We start from the raw sequence: 18,722 nt of genomic DNA, 5'->3' as shown, positions 1-18,722 counted from the left end.
ATTTTGAATTTAAATATAATAATATAATTGTAATTAATAATTTGGCTATAAAAATTAAACTATATATCACAAGAATTATTTTGACATAAATTAATATAATAGAGTTTTAACTTAAAATAATAAATGAAGAAAATCTATCATAATTGGAGATGCGGGTATCGATCCCCGTACCTCTCGCATGCTAAGCGAGCGCTCTACCATTTGAGCTACATCCCCTTCGTATTTTTTTTATTTACCTAATAATTATATATAGTAATATATCTATTGTTACACAATTATTTTGACAGAAATTAATATAACAGAGTTAAATATAAAAACGAATTGAAAGTGCGGAGTATCGATCCCATATCTCTTGCATGCTAAATGAGCGCTATATCATTTAAGCTATACCGCCTTCATATTGTTTTTTGTTACACTGACTCTAAATTCATTATAACAATCCTGTCACGATTATTTATTTTGACATAAATTAGTACAGCAAAATTATATGAAAATGAAGTACGAAATTTTAAATATAAAAATATAATTGTAATAAATAATTTGGCTATAATAATTGCAATAAATCACCCAAGAAGTCTTTAATTGACTGCGCAATAAACTGTTCCTACATGCCTTAGTCATCTGACTCGGGCGAGCTAATTGTCAGCTAGAATTTGAAATCAGATGGTCATGGCATTAACAAGGGAGATTATTGAATCATTGCAACTTGTGCTTGGTGTGATTTCATGACCTAAATATGGCATTGATCTATTTATGATTTACTTGTCGTTTTAAGATTTTTCAACAGCAAAATGATGTCTTATCAATTATATCATGGAATCAACATGATTGCTATAAGATAATAGTGATCATAGTCTTAATATAGTGCTATAACTATTTATACTATATGTTTACTTACTGTATAATCAATCAATCGTATCGATATGTTGATGTATGCACTACAAAGCATATATATATATATATATATATATATATATATATATATATATATATATATATATATATATATATATATATATATATATATATATATGTTATGATGTGATGAACGGATTAAGTCAGTTATGATATAGTCGTGGACTTTTGATGTGGAACAGTGCAATTCCATTTGTGCCCCTTAACATATGTAAAATATCGCCATATGCCTCCCTTAAAAAAATTCAAATGTCGTGAATACCCCTAAAATAAAATATTTGCATAAATGTTAAGTTATCTATAAATATCGAGGGTCGGTTCAACGCTAGGGTTTCAATCTCATCCTCGTCTTTATCCTTTTCCATCTCCTTGTCGTCGGGTATCTTCTTCGATTCGATCCGATTGAGCGGCCGACATGGAGAAGAAGATCACCCTCAGGAGCTCCGACGGCGAGGTGTTCGAGGTGGATGTGGCGGTGGCGATGGAGTCGCAGACCATCAAGCACATGATCGAGGACGACTGCGCCGAGAACGGGATTCCCCTCCCCAATGTCAACGCCAAGATCCTCGCCAAGGTCATCGAGTACTGCAGGAAGCACGTCGATGCCGCCGCTTCCAAGTCCTCCGACGACGCTTCCAAGGTTGATGAGGAGCTCAAGCCCTGGGACGCCGAGTTCGTCAAGGTCGATCAGGCCACCCTATTCGACCTCATTCTGGTACCGATCTCCTCCTCTTCCCTGTTTTTACTTGTTGCATTAATGACCGTCTGCTTATGGAAATTTTCAGCAACTTATTTCTGAATTTTATTGCTAGTCCTTGAAGACTCTAAGTCAGATCATGTCCTTCCATAAAAGGACTTCTGCAGATCTCCTTTACAGGATGGCCTTGCTACTATAAAGTCTACATGGTTATTTATCTGTTGGTCATGGGTATTGGGGTGAGGGTGCTCACATTGATCCTCCCCAGACTCCGCTTTGGCGAGAGTCTCGTTCACTGATTTTTTTTTTTTTTGGGGTCATGATTAGTTGTTTTAATTCAAGAACTCCTATGAATATAGAATAGTAATGTATAGAAACGTTGATGATATTTTAGCAACTAAATGAGCACATATTGACCCACATCAGATCCCTCATAAGCAGGAGCCTCATGCACTTGTCCATCTTCTTTGTTGGCCATGATAAGTTGTTGTAGTTCAAGAACACCTACGAGTACAGAATAGAAATGGAGATGATATCTTAGCTAGTAAATAGGTAGAAGTATGATGGGTTTCGCTGCCAAAATCAGGTGAAGAAACACAATAAGGTGGATGACAAGTTGAGGGAAGGATTACATGGCACTGGCTGTAAGGAAGAAGAGTAATGGTCAATCATTTAGAGGTAGGATAAGAAAGAATAAGCATGGGAGGAAGTTGTGCTGTTGATACAATGGAAGAAGAGTGACATTTTTTAATGTTTTTTTTTACCGTTTCCAGTATTTGCATTTACTAGAATAGAGTGGTGACTGGTAGATACTAACTTTTGGTGGTGTAGATGGTAAATTTAGTTTTCTAAATTTAATTAAAATTTAGTAATTGTATTCATTTTGTTTCTTTTACGTTTTAGGTTATAGTTACTTTATGTTTGTGTGTGGCTTTCACCTTTAATTTACTGTTTTGGATTTTTTTTTACTTTATTAATAATTTCTTTTGATAAAGGGAAATTCTATGGAGATCAATATTCTAGCCTATTTAAAAGGGGTCAAATGACAAGATGAACAGTAGAGTTCAATGATTGTTGAATGCTATTTCCTCTACCTAGAAAAAGAGGTAGCATGAAAAGGTAGAGTGACATTAGCAGTCAATGCTATTAACATCTTAGGTTGAGTTAAACAAGGAACTAATTTGTTCAATCAGACTTTGACATGGTCACTGGTCAGCGGTGGATCAAAGGCAAAGAGTAAGCAGTTAGTGGTCATAGAGTAACCAGTTTAGTGTCTAAGACACAGTAGTTACCTAGTTAATAGTTCATCGTCCAAGAAAATAATACATGATTGATAGTTCATAGTTCGACCAAAAATAGTGCATGCCATTTAGCTATGAAATTTTGTTATGTTTATGTTTGGCAATGGTCTACTCAAGCTTTCTAAGGAATGCTAGACTCATCACTTTTTGGTGCGCTAGTAGAATAAGTTTTTGGTACAGTAAGAGCAGAAGTTGAGTCCCTTGCCAAAGTTAGTGGTGTACCTTTCGGTGCATTTCCTATTTAGCAGTGAAGCCCACAATGAAGAATTTGCTACTCAATTTAGTCAGAGGTTTCATCATAAGTTTAGAGACTTTCTTTAATTTTTCTGTTGCCTTTTTTCTTGCACTCTATTTGATATGTATATATAAGTTCACAAGCGATGTCCCTTGCCATGTATTATCCCTCAAGTTTGAGTCAGATACTTGGCATGCTTCTAAAGCAAAAAATATCTGGCCATTTTTTTCCTCTCGTTTTTTGAAGCTAATTGTGGAGCTTGTCCTGAACATCTTCTTTACTTTCTTCAAATGAAGGTAGCCTCTCATGGAACCTGGTTTATCTTGATTACGAGTGGTTTGCCTTGTTTTGGTTTTGGTGTCTTGTGACAATGAGGTTGACACACAGGCATTGTTTGAAGAACTGAATGGTGAAAGCTTACTGTATGGCACCCAAGTTTCCTCCCACTAATGATATGAATGGGAAATATAAAATCATCGCCTAAAGCTCTTGACCTCTAAATATTGGCCTTTTCGTAGAAAAAAAAACCATTTATTTCTGTAGAGTATTTGTTTTGCCTAAAGGTGTTTAAATTTTTTCTCTCTCCTTGAGCTGAGCATATGATAAAGAGGTTTTATTCTCTGGTTTGTATTTGACGTAGAATAAGCTGTTGGTTCAATTGATAGGGTCTATGGTGACAAGAGTGCACACATAGAGAGTGTGAAAATGATAAACATGAAAGTGAAGAAGAATTAAGCAATAATTCTAATTGAGTCATTCTCTTTCGTCACATTCATTACTATCAGGTGTTTAGACTTCTAACACGTCATTATGTCTTGATATTTATGGATATTTAATCTGTATTGTGTGTGCCTGACTGAGGTTTGAGGAGATATCAACTCTAAATCCATGAGGGTTATGCTACAATAAATCAATTTTTTTATAGGAAATTAAACATTTAAGGTCCTGCATAGTTGTAGTCATACTTATTCAGCTTTGTCCTGCCTGTTTTTTTTGGTTCAAAATCAAACATTTTAGACATGCATGTTTACTTGATTAATTTCACTTAGGTTCTTTATGTTGAAAGCGCGCGCGCGCGCACACACACACACATACATACATATATACACACAAACACATAAATGTGGTTAGTCACATTTTGATTTGAAAATTCTCATACAAAGATCAAAACACCAAGTCAAAAATCAATGATCAAACTTTTTTATGTGATTTTGTTTCCTCAGAATTATGTGATAAATTATGAGATCCTGAAAGCATTTAATCATATATCGAGTGATGCAATGATTCTACCATATAGGATGATTTACATAATTAATTTTTAGACAAGCCAAGTAGTCAACCAATGGACAAGTGAACTCCAAATGTAACAACTAATTAAAGAAAGAGACTCTGGATGATGTGGATCAACTTCAATATTTTGAACATTGATTTTGATTTTTCTTCATAAGATAGTAAAGATTTTATAAACTGAATTGACATCAGATTGACCTGAAATGAGCTGCATGCTCTCTCTCTCTCTCTCTTTCTCTTTCCACACACACACACACACACACACATTACATTTTTATCAGTTTTATCAGTACCTGTATTCCATCCATTTTTGGAGAGCAACCAAAACACTAGTATTCAAGCAAAGCATAATTTATGTAAATCACATTTGTCTTAAACAATTAATTTTGGTCTTCCATTTCTGCAATTTGAGCTGTATGGTGTCCTTGACATTTTCCAGTCAGTGCTCTTAGCTTACATGGGTACATAACCAAATAGTGGTAATCATCTCTGAACCTGAAGATGTTACTGGTCCTCCATATTTTATGAATGCAGTAAGGCTTGAATTCAGGTGAAAGAGTGTTTACCATGGCTTTAACTATATCTTTAGGCTAATAGATTTCAACTAGGGAAGCTGTGAATCGTGCCATCTTGTGTGGTGAGCACAGCTCATGGGTCCCACAGGATATAAGAACTTGTTTGTGTACGACGGAGTGAAGGGTAATGAGGCAAGACCAGTGAAGGACATCAGGACAAGGGTGGTTCAACTGGATTGGATATGTGTTCAATCATGTAGTGTAGAGAGCTTAACCTCTTGTAGGTGGTTATAAACTCGATCCTGTGTCGACGGAAAGGTCTCTTCTCTGATGGAAGGGCTGTTCTTTTTTATCCACAAGATCAGAGTGTTCTCATGATATGTTTGAGAAGTTAGCAAGTAGTATAGTGCCTAGTATATCAAATTCCAGACCTTATAGTAATTTAAGAAGTATAATGGGCAGACCTTATAGTAATTTAAGAAGTATAATGTGCCCATTGATTTACTTGTGTACTTAACATTCGGGTATTAACGGTTGTAGCTGTTTGTGATTCTTGCTGAGAGTTGATTGTTGTTGGATTTTAGATTCACGGTGTCCTTGCCACATTTGTTGTTTGGTATCTTATACCCATTTAAACTGGAATTGTAAATTTCTACAGATACAAATTTTTATTCACAAGTTTAATACGGATGAATTGTTTCAACGATCATGTGGTGCATTCAGGCTGCAAATTATCTGAACATAAAGGGGCTACTTGACTTGACTTGTCAAACTGTCGCCGACATGATAAAGGGGAAGACTCCTGAAGAAATCCGCAAGACCTTCAACATAAAAAATGACTTCACCCCCGAGGAGGAAGACGAGGTGCGGAGGGAGAACCAGTGGGCCTTCGAGTGATCCGAGTTGAGTGTCTCCTCTCCTGTCCATTAAAGCTTCCTTTTAACGTCTCTCATATTATGATTGCTAGTAGTGGTATTGTGGATTCTACATGCAGTGTTTCCGGTCCGTAAGTTGGCTTAAGAAGTCCCAATATGAAAGTGTCAAAGGGCTCCAGGATGGTGACTTCGGTGTTCACTTTGGCTCTGTAATGTTATGACCCTCTTTAGTGCTACCAGTTGTATGCATCATCTGACTCTGATATGGGAAGACTTCCTCCTGTTTGGTTTTGAGCCATGGATCGTTTGGTCTGCTTACACGCCCGCACAGCATAAATCTTTATGGATTTATGTTGCCTATGTTCAGTAAATAATATTCTGTGATTCCTTTTTTTTTTTTTTGCTTCCACTATAGCAGGTTATGAGGTAAACTCAAATAGAGCGATGCTTTTTCTAGCTATCACGAGATACTTGGCTCTCCCATGATTACCCCTTTGATTCCCTTTCATCAAAATGTGGAGTGATGTCGACGTCTTCAATATCAAAATGTCCACATAAACAATTATTTTCTTAATGGTATATGAATACCTCGAGTTCAGCGCACATAAATTATGTTCTTCTAATTAACCTTCCTTTGTCATTATTATTTCACTGTCAGTTGAAATTTTGATTGACACTAGCAGTGTCTTCTATTAGTAAATTCTAGTTTGTTTTAGGAATGTTACGTATGCATATGTTAACTCTATATTAAAATTTTATAAGAGAGCACTGTTTTTAAAGATAAGGGGTGTGTGCATCACGGGACCATTCCCTCTCTCTCTCTCGCTCTCTTCATACCCCTTACCCTCCCTTCCGTCATCCTTTTTATGGAAAAATATCTGATACTATATATAATTTTAAATTATAATATGACATATTTCATGATGCATTTTAATCAAACATATGGTCCCTACGGTCATATTCTCACATCAATGCAGGAGTAGGATACCGGTAAACACAAAAACGTCATAGAGAATTATGTGCAACATGACATTACCCGAAACAGCAGAGGTCGAGAGGTATTCATGAAGCATCACTTGAACCGCAACCATTCTGGGCACAGGGAGCAACAACCGGCAATGTCAGTCCCAAGAAGAATAGAGAGGAAATGCCAAACGAAGTGCGATAAGAATAATGGCGTGAGCAGACTACCACACAGAAATTACCATGAGACAACTCGAGTTTCATTTCCGTTGGAAGTATCAGAGCTGCATAATATGAGTATAATAGAATGTTAGTCACGTTTCCTCGACAGCCAGGATGTTGCTGACAAACTTCTTCCTAAAATTTCATGAACAGAGAATAAATCAGCGTAATTGTCTTCCGACAAAAAGGAGACCTCGGAAACAAGCTTACATAAAATACAAGAGTCCCATTGTTCATAAGACCTCAACATTCTGCTGGGAAGCTATTGCATCACAATTGTTGCAATACCAGTTTGTCATGACCAGAAGGTCCACAACTTCGAAGCTGGAGAATGCATACGCCTTTGGATTCGTACAGAAGTGACAGGTATTTTCGAACAGCATATGCACGCCTTCCAACATCGTCATGATGTTGTACCCAACCAGCAAATTTTCACGCTGCCACAGGAATTAATCCCTGAAAGTAAAAAAAAAAAAAGAGTACAAATAGAAAATGTAAATATCATGTGGGGAAGAGAATAAGGGGCCGAGTGTGGAATATTATCATCTGTTGCCAGAAACTAAATAGTTCCTTAAAATATGCAAAATTTGATAACATAACCCAAAAAAGGGAACAAAAAGGAATTGAACCTTGATGTGGTCTCAGTAGTACCATGACAATGCAAAGGAATTATATTTTTACCTACTAACGAAATCAGACTCTACAGCATTGACCAACTGATGGCTTCCAACTTATAATAGGTTTAACAAAATTCAGTGAATTTGTCATGACAGGTAAATTTTTTATGTGCTGCAACTCGTGCTTAGCTTGGTTTGATTCTTGATAGATAGATGTTATCAGTTTTTGCAACTCACGCTACCAAAATTGGGGAAACACTAATTGCATGTGTGCGCCTTTCTACTGTAGTCACTTCACAACTGATGGCACATTGCAATGTGCAATAATACATAACAAATTATCAACGAAAGTACATCTACCATCTCAATTCCTTTCAAGCACAGCACCAATAAGCCATCTCGAATATCTTACGACAACTATCTTCTTTTCCTCTTACTCCCCTCGTACAATTGAAATACTCAGTTCATGGACCCCAAACACTATTCTTAAGCCTGTAGACCCACGTCTGTCCAAATTTCATATTCCATGTTGCATATAATTAGAACAAAGACCAAGTTGTGCAAAACATGAAGACATCAAGAATTAAGCCTTCAGAGGTCATACTGTAACACTTTTTTCTAGTTTATAATAAATACTGGAAACTTGTTTTTTCAGGGACAGTGGGTAGATAGTTATGAATAACTAACATCATGTGTAACGCGTTGGCAGAATGCCAGGCAAAATTTGGAGGATAGTAGTCACCAAGGCTGATCAACAATTCTTGTTGAAGAGAAAGGATACTGGATCATGAACAACATTTGATTGAAATACACATCCTTAAAAAGAAGAGCATGACATAGAATCTCTGAAAGAAAATCTAAGTCGTATTTGATTCCAACAACCAAGGGTTAAAGTCCTATGCACCTATTTATTATACAGTGTTGCAAGATACACTCTATGCAGCCACATGTGTGGCTATATGGCTGCTACTTTGCATCAGAATCTATGGAAGCATATACAATCCACGTAAATATGAAAAATTGGATCATGTGATTCACGAATACTCATTACTATTTGCAACTTAAAAAGATCAGGAGATGAAATGCCCCCATACCCTTGTTTACTTAAACTGTAGCACATGTTTACCTTTTAAAACTTTAAGCTTGATTATATCTCTTTATACTTAATTAAATGTTATCTCCAATATTCTAATATGAACCGATTATGTGGCAACATGTCTGCAATTTATATGTGTATGGGTTATGTAAGACCTTTTTTGCCTCCATACCATGGCTGCTTTAAAAACATTGTTTACAGGTGTCTTCCTGCCAAAACTTCAACTTGCCAACTATTACCCATAGACCATAAACTTACAGACCAGATCTTAGAACCTCCCAAAAAATCCTTTGCAATTTTACCATAGCAATGTGGCAAGTATTATGCATTCTAAACCTAGTAAAACAACCCAAATTGACAGCCCATAAACTAGGGTTTAATGCATAATACACCTTGTCAATTGTCTACACAAGAAGAATCCATGCAAAAGGACAAACGTGACATGAGGTACATGAAAAAAAAAGGTGATATTTCTTTAATTGCAATAGTCACAGCAGGCACCACAAAGGTCAAATGCAAATTCAAATATATAGTCATACAATATCTTAATATATGCGTATTAGAATAAAATTTAGTGACCATGACATCCTTCTGAGAACAAATGTCACCACCTGAGCAAATTTTCTTATGATAACAGATGTCAACAAAATATGTGTGTGTGAAAGAGAGAGAGAGAGAGAGAGAGAGAGAGAGAGAGAGATTATGATGTGTGAGAGGAAATGAACTTGTGTATAGTCAGGAAACACTGTCTATAATGCTAAGATGATTGGGGTATTATTAGAGATGACAAGATAAGACAGAGAGATAATTCTATTACTAACATGAGGGGAGGCCTTTTATAAGACTATAAGAATGTCCAGAGAATATCAATAGATGCATCATTTATGCGGTGATTCAATCATGATTAATAGTAAAGGGAGAGGCTGATGAATGCCTAAGAAAACTTTGTTAGAAATAATACAAAAGAGATCTGATAGCCCTTACTTTGACAGGTGAAACCATGCAATTTTCATCAAGGCATTCTCATGATTGGTGAGATCTTCTCTAACTTCTTGATTGCTTTAATCAAGTATCTCATGTTATTAACCTTCATAGAGCCATCACATGCTTAATTATAATATAATTTTGGACAATACTAGATGCATGCATCAATTATTGCATGTCATCCCATAAAGATGTTAGCCACTAGAATAGAGATCATAGCCAATAGAGTACATTATGCCATCAGATTACAGATATTACCCATTTGGTGATGCCCAATTTCAGTTAAAATTAAATTATAAGCTATTTATATATAGCTTGAAGAGTTGTTAATCAAGAAAAGTGTGCTTGCTAGTTTAACTTAATGAGTCGAATCATCGACTCATTAATTTTATACAAATTTGATTACAGATCAACAGAAAAAGAATAATAAAGAAACTATGATGGCTAGATACAATTACTAATTGATCCCTAGTAGGTGCTAGATAATTACAAAAAAACAAGGAGCCAGATAAGATGATGCAAAAAATTCTATGAGATAGTAACTGTGCATAAAAATGAGGTTTCATTTTCAAAATATGATGTGAAATTTTGATATCCTATAAAATTGCAAATGTCCTTTCTAGACTGCTATACTGGATAACCAATAATGAGGTGCCAGAAAGTGCACAAATCAGCATTTAATAAATACACAAGAATATGATGATAATTCCCAATTTTAAAACATGAAACAGGTCAATCATCAGATATCATTAACCCTTATTACCAGAATCAAGATTCTTTGTCTCAGGATTTCTTTATATAACATAATGTAGCAGATAAAAATATATTATGATGCTTTTTTATCGACTTATAATTCAGAGTCACTCACAGGAATTCAGTCAACATAGACTTTGGCATGGAAAAAATGATATGGTTTTCTATATGCTATAACTTCACCTATCAAGTATTTTAAGACCACCAATTTTGAACTCGGCTGATGCACTAAGAGGAAACCACAGGGCAGTTGGCTTTTACATCTACAGCTACTGACCAAATATCGAAAGGCAACATACTAGCAATCATACAAAAATTCAATTGGCAAGCACAAAAATTATACTGGAACAACCATGAAAAACAGAATAAAATTATATTCCACATACAGATATGGAGTACAAAGAATGATCACTCACCAATATTTGATCATGCCATCCCATCCGCAAGTTGCAACCTTGCTCTGCTCCAATGGATGCCACTCACATCCAATGCACACTCCTTCATGACATTTCAACGTCCTAAAGACCTTGCAACTCTTCCAGTCCCAAAACCAACACTTCCCTTCTCCATCTCCTGAGATAACAAAACGTCCATCCGGAGAAAAATTCACCTGACAAGCATACCCTGCTGCAATGTGGCCTGCAAATCTCTTCTTCTTATTCAGCTGAAACCTCTCCTTCGTACTGTATATAAGTATCTGATTATCCAAGCTCTGAGCAGCCAACCAATTTGAATTAGGATGAAGCGAGATTGAAGGCATGGAATGCATGTGAGGCTCGCTGATGTACTTTATAACAACTGGAATCCCAAACTCCCATACCCGAAGTGACTTATCATCACTAGAAGTAACAAACCTTCGATTATTATCAACAAAAGTGATGGTATTAACTGCTCCTAGATGTTGATCATACTCTTGTGTGATTGTGCCCGAATTCATGTCCCACTGTACAATCTTCTTGTCACTCATTCCTGCAAGAAGAATGTTCTGTTTGTCTTCATCTGGATTAAGCTTCACTACGTAGGGAACCTTCCCAGTGGAGAAGGTGGAGATGACCTTCCCCGTCTCAGTGTCCCAATACTTGATGTTCTTGTCATACCCAGCACTCAAGAACTTGGTACCATCAATTGAAAAGGAGATGTCGCGAACCGCCTTCGAGTGGCCCATGTATGTCCGCATGCACTTACCAGAATTGAACACATCCCATATCTTGACCTTCGAGTCCATACCAGCCGAGAGTAGAAGGTGGCCATGCTTCGGAAAGAATCGTATTGCCGCGACACCCTTGGTGTGGCCGCTCCATGTATGAACCCAACGTTTTGGGATGTAGCAGTGGTCGTTCTTAGGCTTCGCATCCTTGGGCGGCTCGATCCATGAACGACCCTGGTAGTCACGCTCCTCCTTCCCGTGGAATGTGCTCTTGTCTGAATGCTCTGCTTTATTGCCAGCCCGCCCTTCTCCGCGCTCCTTCTCGGCCTTCTTCTCCGCGTGCTCCTCGGCGTACTTCTTCTGCTCCTCCGTGAGCTCGCCCTGGACGACCTCGTTCTTCCCGGACCACGGGCTTTTTCGATTCTTGAGGAGCCACTCGTCAGACGCGGGGTTCTCAACCTCAGGCCCTGCTGCGGAAGGGTCAGCTTCTTCGGCATCGGGCGCTTTCATCTGGAGGCGCCGCCGTTTCTGTTCCTGCTGGGGCATGTTGTAGACGGAGAGGGCCTGGTTCTTGGTTAGGGTTTCGAGGTCGCCGACGTAGGAGAGGCCGGAGGGGTCCGTGGCGTAGCCGTACTTGTGGAAGGTGTTGTACTGCTCGTCAAAGAGGAAAGGCTGGATGGCGGCGTCCTCCACGAAGCCGAGCTTGTGATTGCGCATGCCCTGGGCGACGCCGTCCTTGGCGAAGGGGTGGGCGGGGCCGTGGATGGGCGCCCAGAGCTGATCGTAGGTGGGGTTGAAGGCCACCGCATGCTGCGCCGGATCGAGGGGTCGGTGGATGGCGCGGGCCGATTCGGCGGCGGCAAGGGCCAGGGTGGTGTCGTCCACGCGGGGGGCGGAGGACTTCGCTGGCAGGCGCGGAGGGGAAGAGTCCGGCGACGAAGAGCCCTCCGCCTCCCCCTCCCCCTCCGTCGCTGCGGCGGATTCCAACCTCTCTCCTTCTCCTCCTCCTCCTCGTGACATCTCTTCGGGTCCGTCGTTGTCGTCGTCGCCTTCTGTGTAGCCTCGTAGGAGATCCATGGTGGAAACCCTAGAGACGGTGACGGTGACCGCGAGAGGAAGAGAGCAACGGCAAAACAGCAAATCATAAAGAGAAGAAATAGGCCCGTGTTGGTCGAGCCGTGGTTCGAATTCATGCCGAACCGGATCAAGAAAACCGAACCGTTTCCCATTTCCGGACCAATTCGAATCGTCTCATAGACCGGTTAACTCAATTTGGGCCCATTTTTGCATAAATGACATTAAGAATTTTTCGTCGCAAGTGAAAAGTAGTTTTCAATAATTCTATTTACATAAAACAGAGATAAATTGTTATTTGGAAAAGAAATTTTATGGGTGTGCTTAACATGCAAAAAAAAAAAAAAGAAGAAGAAAATTCTGATATATCTTAAAAATTATCCAAAGAACTTTCTTGGAATTTTTTGTTTTATAAAGAAAAAATGAAACAATAGAAATTCAACTTTTTTCTCAAAATTGAAGGTTCTAAAGGATTAAAAGAAGGATTAAATACATGTACAGGCAAAGTGTAGACTGATTAACAAAATAAAGAAAGCAAATAAAATTAATAAATTCCAATTTTTGTTACATTTAAATTGTCCAGATCCGAATTTACTGTAAGATTTGAGTTTGGAGTCCAGAAAAATCAAATGTTTCATCTTCATAGAATGCAACATATAAAATTCCACAACTTGTGTATAAAAAGTAGCAAAAATATACAACATTTTCATGCCATATCTTATTTTCTTATCCTTCCTTTTTCCTTGGTTGTTACTTATTTCCAAAATGATAAACTCTTTCCTAAGCGAAACAGAAGAAATAGATCATGACTCTTACAATCATTCAGATACATAAAGAACAGAACAAATTTTGCATAAATGATTGATGTAGTAGGATGATAAGTGAAGTTATCAAAACAAGGCCAAGCTTGAAGAACATTCAAGCATCCACAGGAGCTAAAACGCAGTATGCATTCACCAGTAAATTAAGGACTTTGAAGACATAGTCCAACTAAAATACAAATGTATCCATAAAGTTCCTTATTGTAACTATTCCAATAAAAACATCTGCAACTGTTACAATTGGAGTGTATTTGATAATGCATATGATCATAGCTTCATCCAGAACAGTCTTGTTCACTTAATTCTACCTTGTACATCATATTTAGTCTTGAAGGGGAAAAAAAAACAAAGAAACTAACTGCAAAATCACTTGACAAATCGATAGTTCAAGGATCGTCAAAGATAGCTGCTGAGTTCAATTCATAAGGCTACAGATTGGAATAAAAAGTAAGACCAAAAGAAAGCTGAACCACTACTGATTCACAACCTCAACCACCGTGGATGTTTGGAAAACAGATCATAAATCCTCCGCTGCATGAGCACCTACAGAAACCAGCAGAAAAGGAACAATAAGAAAGTGAAAGAAAAACAAGCTATAGGCCAAAAAAGTAAAAGAAAAAAGATAGAGGAAGAGAAATCTGAACATGAGTATCACAAGAGCAACATGATATGAACACCTTCTGTAAGTGAACAAAATAAGCACAATTCTATGTTTTGTCGGGACTAGTACATAGTCAGGTCGGCGGCACAAGTCACGGCATGTGCCTTCCAACACCGTATATACACTGAAAGAAGATTCCATAGCCTGTGCCTACACCATGTGTTGCTACGGTTCATACCAATCCAGCTGAGGATCGGCACAGGTTGGGTATCCAAAATGTCAAACCATGAAAATAAGTATTAATTCAACACAAACAATATGTTTCCACTAAAACTGCAGGAAGTAAGACACACGTTCTTGAATGCCATACATATTAAGCATTTTACTAAGGTTTTCATTTCCATATCCAATGCAAAACAACAAGAACTATAAAGAAACTAGAACTCCAAGGTAGATATAGTGACAACACAAGAACTAATTCAAAGTCTTCACCAGATACAGAAATGTGAAAGAATATGACATTTAAGTTTGCTGTATAAGCACTCCAAGCCACACAATTTTCACAAAACTAACTCTGCAATGTTTAAAAATCCAAGTCATTGCAGAAAGCATGAAAACCACATGCTTATCATCAAAATAATATGTTCTGTTGCCTAAACGTATAAATACAATAGTTTTTTGGATCACTAAGGGCTCTTTGCAAATTACCATTTTGACATGTCCAACCCATCAATAGCTAATTTTTTTATAAAACCAACCAGTTGCATGACCATGTTATGTTTCCTTCTGAAACAGCCAAAAACTCTAATTGCCAACGGTTCACATTTTGCGCATCTAATAATGTTAACATAAGAAAGATTCTTCAACAAGAAGTCAACACAAAGTTGACAGCAATATGAGTACCAACATATAATTTTTCTTTGTGTATCTTGCAACTAGAGTCCAGTATACAATGTCTAATAATACACTAGCACAAAACAAAGTAGTTCCTGATGGTGTTCAGGCAACGCAATAGAAAGTTCAAAATGTTTCTTAATTTCTAATGCATGTAGTCTATGGTGATTGAATTGATATCTTTTCAGCTACAGAATTATTCTATGGTTTTGGACTCGATTTAGTCTATAACTTGTTACTTATCAGAAGAAAGGGAACAGTGACTATCAACTTTTAAAGAATAATCTTGGAAAACTAGCTGATATATCAACTTGATATGTTTCACATGGAGATGATATCAAAAGAAAATTCAAATATTTTTGTAGATTATTATTCAATCATGTTTCATCAAATTGGCAAATTTTCTGTATTAGTTCCATGATTAGTTCATTGTGCAATAAACATAACTAAAATCACCAAGAAAGTCCAATCTAATACAAGGTCCACATCATTTTCATCCTAGGTTATATCCAGTGAGCTTGGCATCTCCTCTTCCACGGTCTTCGGCCCATATGTATTCAGTTGCACTTTGAACTGCGTAGTGATAGGAGATTGTATTGGTGCAAGCAGGGCATTTTATCCAGGAGCCCATTTGCAGCATAGCTGCACAAGATTCACTATTTATGCAAACCATGTCGCTTGGTTTTTAAGGATTAACAATTACACTTCAACAATAAGCCTTAGACTTAAAAACTAAAATCGTAGTTAAGCGCAAGGCCATTTGAGTGAAAAAAACTAATCAGAGATCTAGACACCATATCAAATACATTTGAACTCTAGGCAAACATATCTTCAAACATGGATATATTTCCACCAACAGCATCGGAAAATGAGTAATGGCGCTCAGGCAACCTTCAGCCTATTCCCATCTTAACAATGTATTGTTTAAGCGACCAAATATAGATGTAATAGTAGTGAAATGTTTTCCTTTTTTCAAGGTCATGTCAATTTTTCCGCTCTCCTCAACTTCTCCCCTCCTCTTCTTCTTCCCCTGCTATGGCTACCATTCATGTCAAGTGTCTGACTCCTTTTGCCCATCCTCCCTTCCATTGTTCCCTTCTCTTATCTCTCTCCTATTGTACTCTAAATAAACTAAACCAACCTTGTCGATGGACTTAGGGACCATGAAATACCTCAACAATTGTTCATCATTTAATCACCTGGTGGTACTATGATGACTTCGTATAAATTGCAAGCATTTCTTGTCCTAGTAACACCAAGTGTCCATACAAACAATTTGTAGCTATGTTGCACTAATCTTTTGGATATATTATGTGTTCCACACAAATTAACCAAGCAACATAATTAACAACATACATACATACCTGAACAAAGAGAAAGGAATTTGGGAATGCAACTTGGTGCAACTGGATTAAGGAATGTTCCTCTCAAGTGGCTCAATAATGCAATTGAGCCAAGCTGTGCTTTAGCATTTTGGTTGGTTTAAATTCAACTTGACTTTGAGACAAAATTTAAAGCTCTTTCTTTAGAAAACTTATCGAATTTGAAAAGTTTGAACTCATCATGACCTCAATGGATCCAAATCCAAGCTCTTCTCAAGCTTGAATATCATAAGCATATAAAATATAATTTGATAGATAACACCATAACTCCTTAAACCTTAGGGTAAATGTCAATTGGGTGACTGAACTAAATTGTGCAGAGAACTCCATGTATTAATGTGTTGATCTAGTCTTATTGTCAACTTGTATTCATAAGACGTAACAAAAGCTAATACAGCTGCATGATAAGAATTGACTTGCCAATCTGGTTATCTGCATCCAACTTGTACAATGTGCTATGTGTGGTTCGGAAACCTCATAGGACAACTTGAACTACTTCCATTGATTTGTCAACCTATATGAGCATGATGGATAACCTTTTTCACTGTCATTTATGTCAGGTTGACAATCAAATCCTGCCATCGAACTAGATCAACTTCCTATCACGGTTTATAGATGAAAATTAGTGGTCAGACTTAATTGAAGCATTAAGTATAGTTTAAACAGGTGGTCTTAGTTAATCCTTACAGGCCAATTGATATATGCCCAATTTCAAAGATCAGTGATGTAGTTACCAATAGGATCAGTTTGATTCGTCTGACGATTACAACATGGATTTCAAGGTTATTAAAATCGTTCATGCCCACCATTATAGCTGAAGCAAATTATACATGCAAAACATAGATATATAATTAACCAAAATATTTATTGGAGAGAGCAGATAACAACTGAAATATATTGGAAATATCACTTAACCAAAATGGAAAACAAAATCACCTTCTATCTTTGTGGTATTAGACGAGCAATCAACTTGTCTTGCAGGCCCTCTTCCGCAGCCAAAGAAGTTCTTAGATCCAGAGGTTGAACTCCCCATGCACTGGATGTTACCAATCTCACAGTGTCGAACACCCTGACCATTAAATGCACCATTTTCTCCAATGTTCTTTCCTTGCATCCCTGGTTGGAGGCAGGAAACCTGATCGTCACAACGGAAACCACATGAGTTTAGAACCTGGGCATCACCCAGCAGGTTTGCTTGGAACGCATTGGAACCAATATCTCCACTCCCTTTCACCGGTTTCTGATAAGGAAAAGTTCCGATCTCTCCTTCAATCCTCCCCCTTAGATCTACAAGCAAGCATCTCAGCCTTGCAACCTCAGCTTCGAGGGCAGCTTGGTTCTGAAGTCTCTTCACCAGTTGCTGATTAATCAATCTTAGTTGAGCAATCTCCTCCTCCAGAGACGCCGCATGAGCTTTCTTCTTCTCCCTGTACTTCCGAACAGCTTCTCGATTACCGCAAGACCTTTTCTTTGTCGAAGAATTCTTCTCCACAGACTCGGCAGTCTCATCCGCCGCAGCAGTGAGAATTTTGGTGTGGACATGGAGGCAAGTATGGGTGTGAGAGAGGTCAGGCCCGGGAGGGTTGCAAGTGTGGGTATGGGTGCATGAATGCTGCTGGCTCTCGTTGAAGATGTTGTCGAAGAAACTATCCATTGAGCAGCTACTTGGAAGATCTTCACCAGCACTCGGGCCAGAGAAGACCTCCGGATTAGAGAAATCGACGTCCCCTTCGTCCATAATCAAGAGCGAAAGCTAACCAAGTGTCGATTTCGCGAAGGAATTCAATGGCCAGCGATCGATAGCTGTTACAAAAGACGACAATTTTCAGATTCCAGACAAACACAATAAGGATCTCAACCAGCAGCGCACCAAGGAAAGCCGAGAAACCAGAACACCGGAAATACAAGATCAAGTAGAAACATCATCCAATGCGAGGAACGTCGACACATGGCCACACCAATCACGAAAGTCGCGGAGCAAAGAAACGATTTTTAACCAAGACCAAGAGCAAAAAGCAAGGAATCGAATCAGGAAAAGCCACCAGAGAACCTCAAAATCGAAGATTTTGCTGATGAAGCAGGGAAAGCGACTCGATCTCCGTTGCAGCAGAAGAACAGGACCAAGGAATCCCAGATCCAACCGAGAGGGTGCGCTCCAAATCCCCTAACCCTAAAGGAGCAAAGACATCGGCAGAAAGAACAGACAACACGAAGCTACTCCCAGTTATCGCGATCCACACATCGATCGATGGGAAACAAACGAGAGGGCGAGCGGAAACGAAACCACAGATGCCACGACGATGCTTTATACGAATCTCTGAAAGGACGGTTCGATCAATC

General features: G+C 38.2%; 3 protein-coding genes across 7 annotated transcripts; 1 reads left to right on the top strand and 2 right to left on the bottom strand.

Annotated features, from left to right (window-relative positions):
• The first annotated feature begins 1,241 nt into the window (after positions 1-1,241).
• Positions 1,242-6,122, top strand: LOC103985461 (SKP1-like protein 1). 2 transcript variants are annotated; one of them, XM_009403172.3, is made up of 3 exons: positions 1,242-1,630; positions 5,677-5,855; positions 5,948-6,122. In XM_009403172.3, exons 1-2 carry the CDS (start codon positions 1,331-1,333, stop codon positions 5,848-5,850), a joined length of 474 nt encoding a protein of 157 aa, XP_009401447.1. In that variant the 5' UTR covers positions 1,242-1,330; the 3' UTR covers positions 5,851-5,855; positions 5,948-6,122. The 2 variants fall into 2 exon arrangements, with proteins under 2 accessions (XP_009401447.1, XP_009401439.1); XM_009403164.3 differs by having other exon boundaries at positions 5,677-6,122.
• A 907-nt stretch (positions 6,123-7,029) lies between these two features.
• On the bottom strand, positions 7,030-12,742 carry LOC135598478 (uncharacterized). Of its 4 annotated transcripts, none has more exons than XR_010481566.1 (3): positions 10,880-12,742; positions 7,224-7,469; positions 7,030-7,148 (listed from the first exon to the last, which is right to left on the bottom strand). XR_010481566.1 is itself a non-coding variant. In XM_065092317.1 (2 exons), the coding sequence occupies exons 1-2, from the start codon at positions 12,685-12,687 to the stop codon at positions 7,463-7,465; spliced, it is 1,815 nt and encodes a 604-aa protein (XP_064948389.1). In that variant the 5' UTR covers positions 12,688-12,742; the 3' UTR covers positions 7,030-7,462. The 4 variants fall into 4 exon arrangements, 2 of the variants coding, with proteins under 2 accessions (XP_064948389.1, XP_064948390.1); XR_010481567.1 differs by having other exon boundaries at positions 7,030-7,075; XM_065092317.1 differs by having other exon boundaries at positions 7,030-7,469.
• Positions 12,743-13,688: 946 nt separating this feature from the next.
• On the bottom strand, positions 13,689-18,659 carry LOC103985487 (basic leucine zipper 19). Its single transcript, XM_009403203.3, has 3 exons — positions 18,433-18,659; positions 17,319-18,185; positions 13,689-14,048 (listed from the first exon to the last, which is right to left on the bottom strand). The coding sequence occupies exons 2-3, from the start codon at positions 18,118-18,120 to the stop codon at positions 14,023-14,025; spliced, it is 828 nt and encodes a 275-aa protein (XP_009401478.2). The 5' UTR covers positions 18,121-18,185; positions 18,433-18,659; the 3' UTR covers positions 13,689-14,022.
• Between the last annotated feature and the right edge of the window lie 63 nt (positions 18,660-18,722).

Source organism: Musa acuminata, chromosome BXJ2-1 (assembly GCF_036884655.1).
Source record: "Musa acuminata AAA Group cultivar baxijiao chromosome BXJ2-1, Cavendish_Baxijiao_AAA, whole genome shotgun sequence".
NCBI lineage: Eukaryota > Viridiplantae > Streptophyta > Magnoliopsida > Zingiberales > Musaceae > Musa > Musa acuminata.
The sequence above is the reverse complement of the archived record's forward strand: the minus strand, read 5'-3'. Positions and strand labels throughout refer to the sequence as shown.